Source organism: Amphimedon queenslandica, unplaced genomic scaffold, assembly GCF_000090795.2.
Source record: "Amphimedon queenslandica unplaced genomic scaffold, v1.1 AMPQUscaffold_1604_Cont26388, whole genome shotgun sequence".
NCBI classification, from domain to species: domain Eukaryota; kingdom Metazoa; phylum Porifera; class Demospongiae; order Haplosclerida; family Niphatidae; genus Amphimedon; species Amphimedon queenslandica.
In genome coordinates, this window is record NW_003558055.1 from 1 (window position 1) to 1,189 (window position 1,189).

The window sequence follows — 1,189 nt, forward strand, 5'->3', positions numbered from 1 at the left end:
ATATAGTCAATGTGACCTTTTAACATAACAAACGCGTTATTTTGCAATATCGACACAGACACATATAAATGATATTGATTAGAACTTAATACGCTTCTTAAATTCTTCATCGAAAGCAACAAAACAAGCCATCATACTTGGTACAGCAACCAGTCTTGGTATCAGTCCTTTCATTAGATTGCGGGGTCCCTCATTTCGTAGAATATCAAAGAATATTGTAGAGCAGCTTCGATATGGAGTATCTGTAAAAATGATAAAGTGAAAGTTGGTTTTAAACATTTTGTCTTACATATATACAGATAAGAGTGCATGTAACTAAACAAAGCTTTTGCTATTACCTAATTTAGCTCCTTGCATTCTTGTCTTCACTACATCATGAGGACAGCCAATTGCTGCTGCCAGGCAGCCTGGCACAAAACCCAATGCTATGCGTTCCAGCATATGGAGGTCAGTCTTCCCTGTCTTACTCTTGTACTGCTCTATAAACATTTCTCTTGTAGTGAATAGAGTTATGTTGAATAGAATGTCTCTGTATAGTGTTGCAGTCCATCCTTTAGTAATTCCTTTTAATCCTTGATCCTTCATGACTTGCACAACTCCTTGCTTCCTCACTTGTGAAAGGACCATAATTCTTTCTGAAGGGCAGCCTGTATATATAATAGAAGTATATTAAGGTCATTAATGCAATCTCAAGTTACCTACTACTGTTGTTGCCGCCCCTGCAATCCCTCCTGCAATTATCCATTTGGTATATTTTGCTTCTGGATACTTATTTGAGATGTATTCTCTACTCAAGTCCCAGGCATACATCTTCATGATCTTCTCTGGCATGATCGCAATCATCCTTGGTACCAGACCTATTAGTTGCATTGGATAACAATGCTGGTACAAAGTGAGCACCAATGCATGCTTACCTCTGTAAAGGAATGGTGGAGAGTCTACAGCTTGCTTCACAAATGCACGTAAGCCGTGAAAGTTGTGGCCATGGAACATCATTTGAGATTTGAGAGTGTAGAGAGGATGATGGATAGCATGTGATGTACATGCTGCTAGTCCACTTGATAGTATCCAGTTCTTTGCTGTATCCATTATGGGAAGGGGAGTAAAGGGTTGCCGGCAGCTGTCAGCTGTAGTTGGATTGTAGCTACTATTATAGTACAATCCAGTTATTCTATCATTGTGACTATGT

The 1,189-nt window shown here is 39.1% G+C and overlaps 1 protein-coding gene across 1 annotated transcript; it reads right to left on the reverse strand.

The window, feature by feature from the left end:
- Positions 1 to 10: 10 nt before the first annotated feature.
- Positions 11 to 1,136, reverse strand: LOC105316331 (mitochondrial substrate carrier family protein X-like). The gene is made up of 4 exons (XM_011411163.2): positions 915 to 1,136; positions 699 to 857; positions 339 to 647; positions 11 to 242 (listed from the first exon to the last, which is right to left on the reverse strand). The coding sequence occupies exons 1-4, from the start codon at positions 1,087 to 1,089 to the stop codon at positions 79 to 81; spliced, it is 807 nt and encodes a 268-aa protein (XP_011409465.1). The 5' UTR covers positions 1,090 to 1,136; the 3' UTR covers positions 11 to 78.
- Between the last annotated feature and the right edge of the window lie 53 nt (positions 1,137 to 1,189).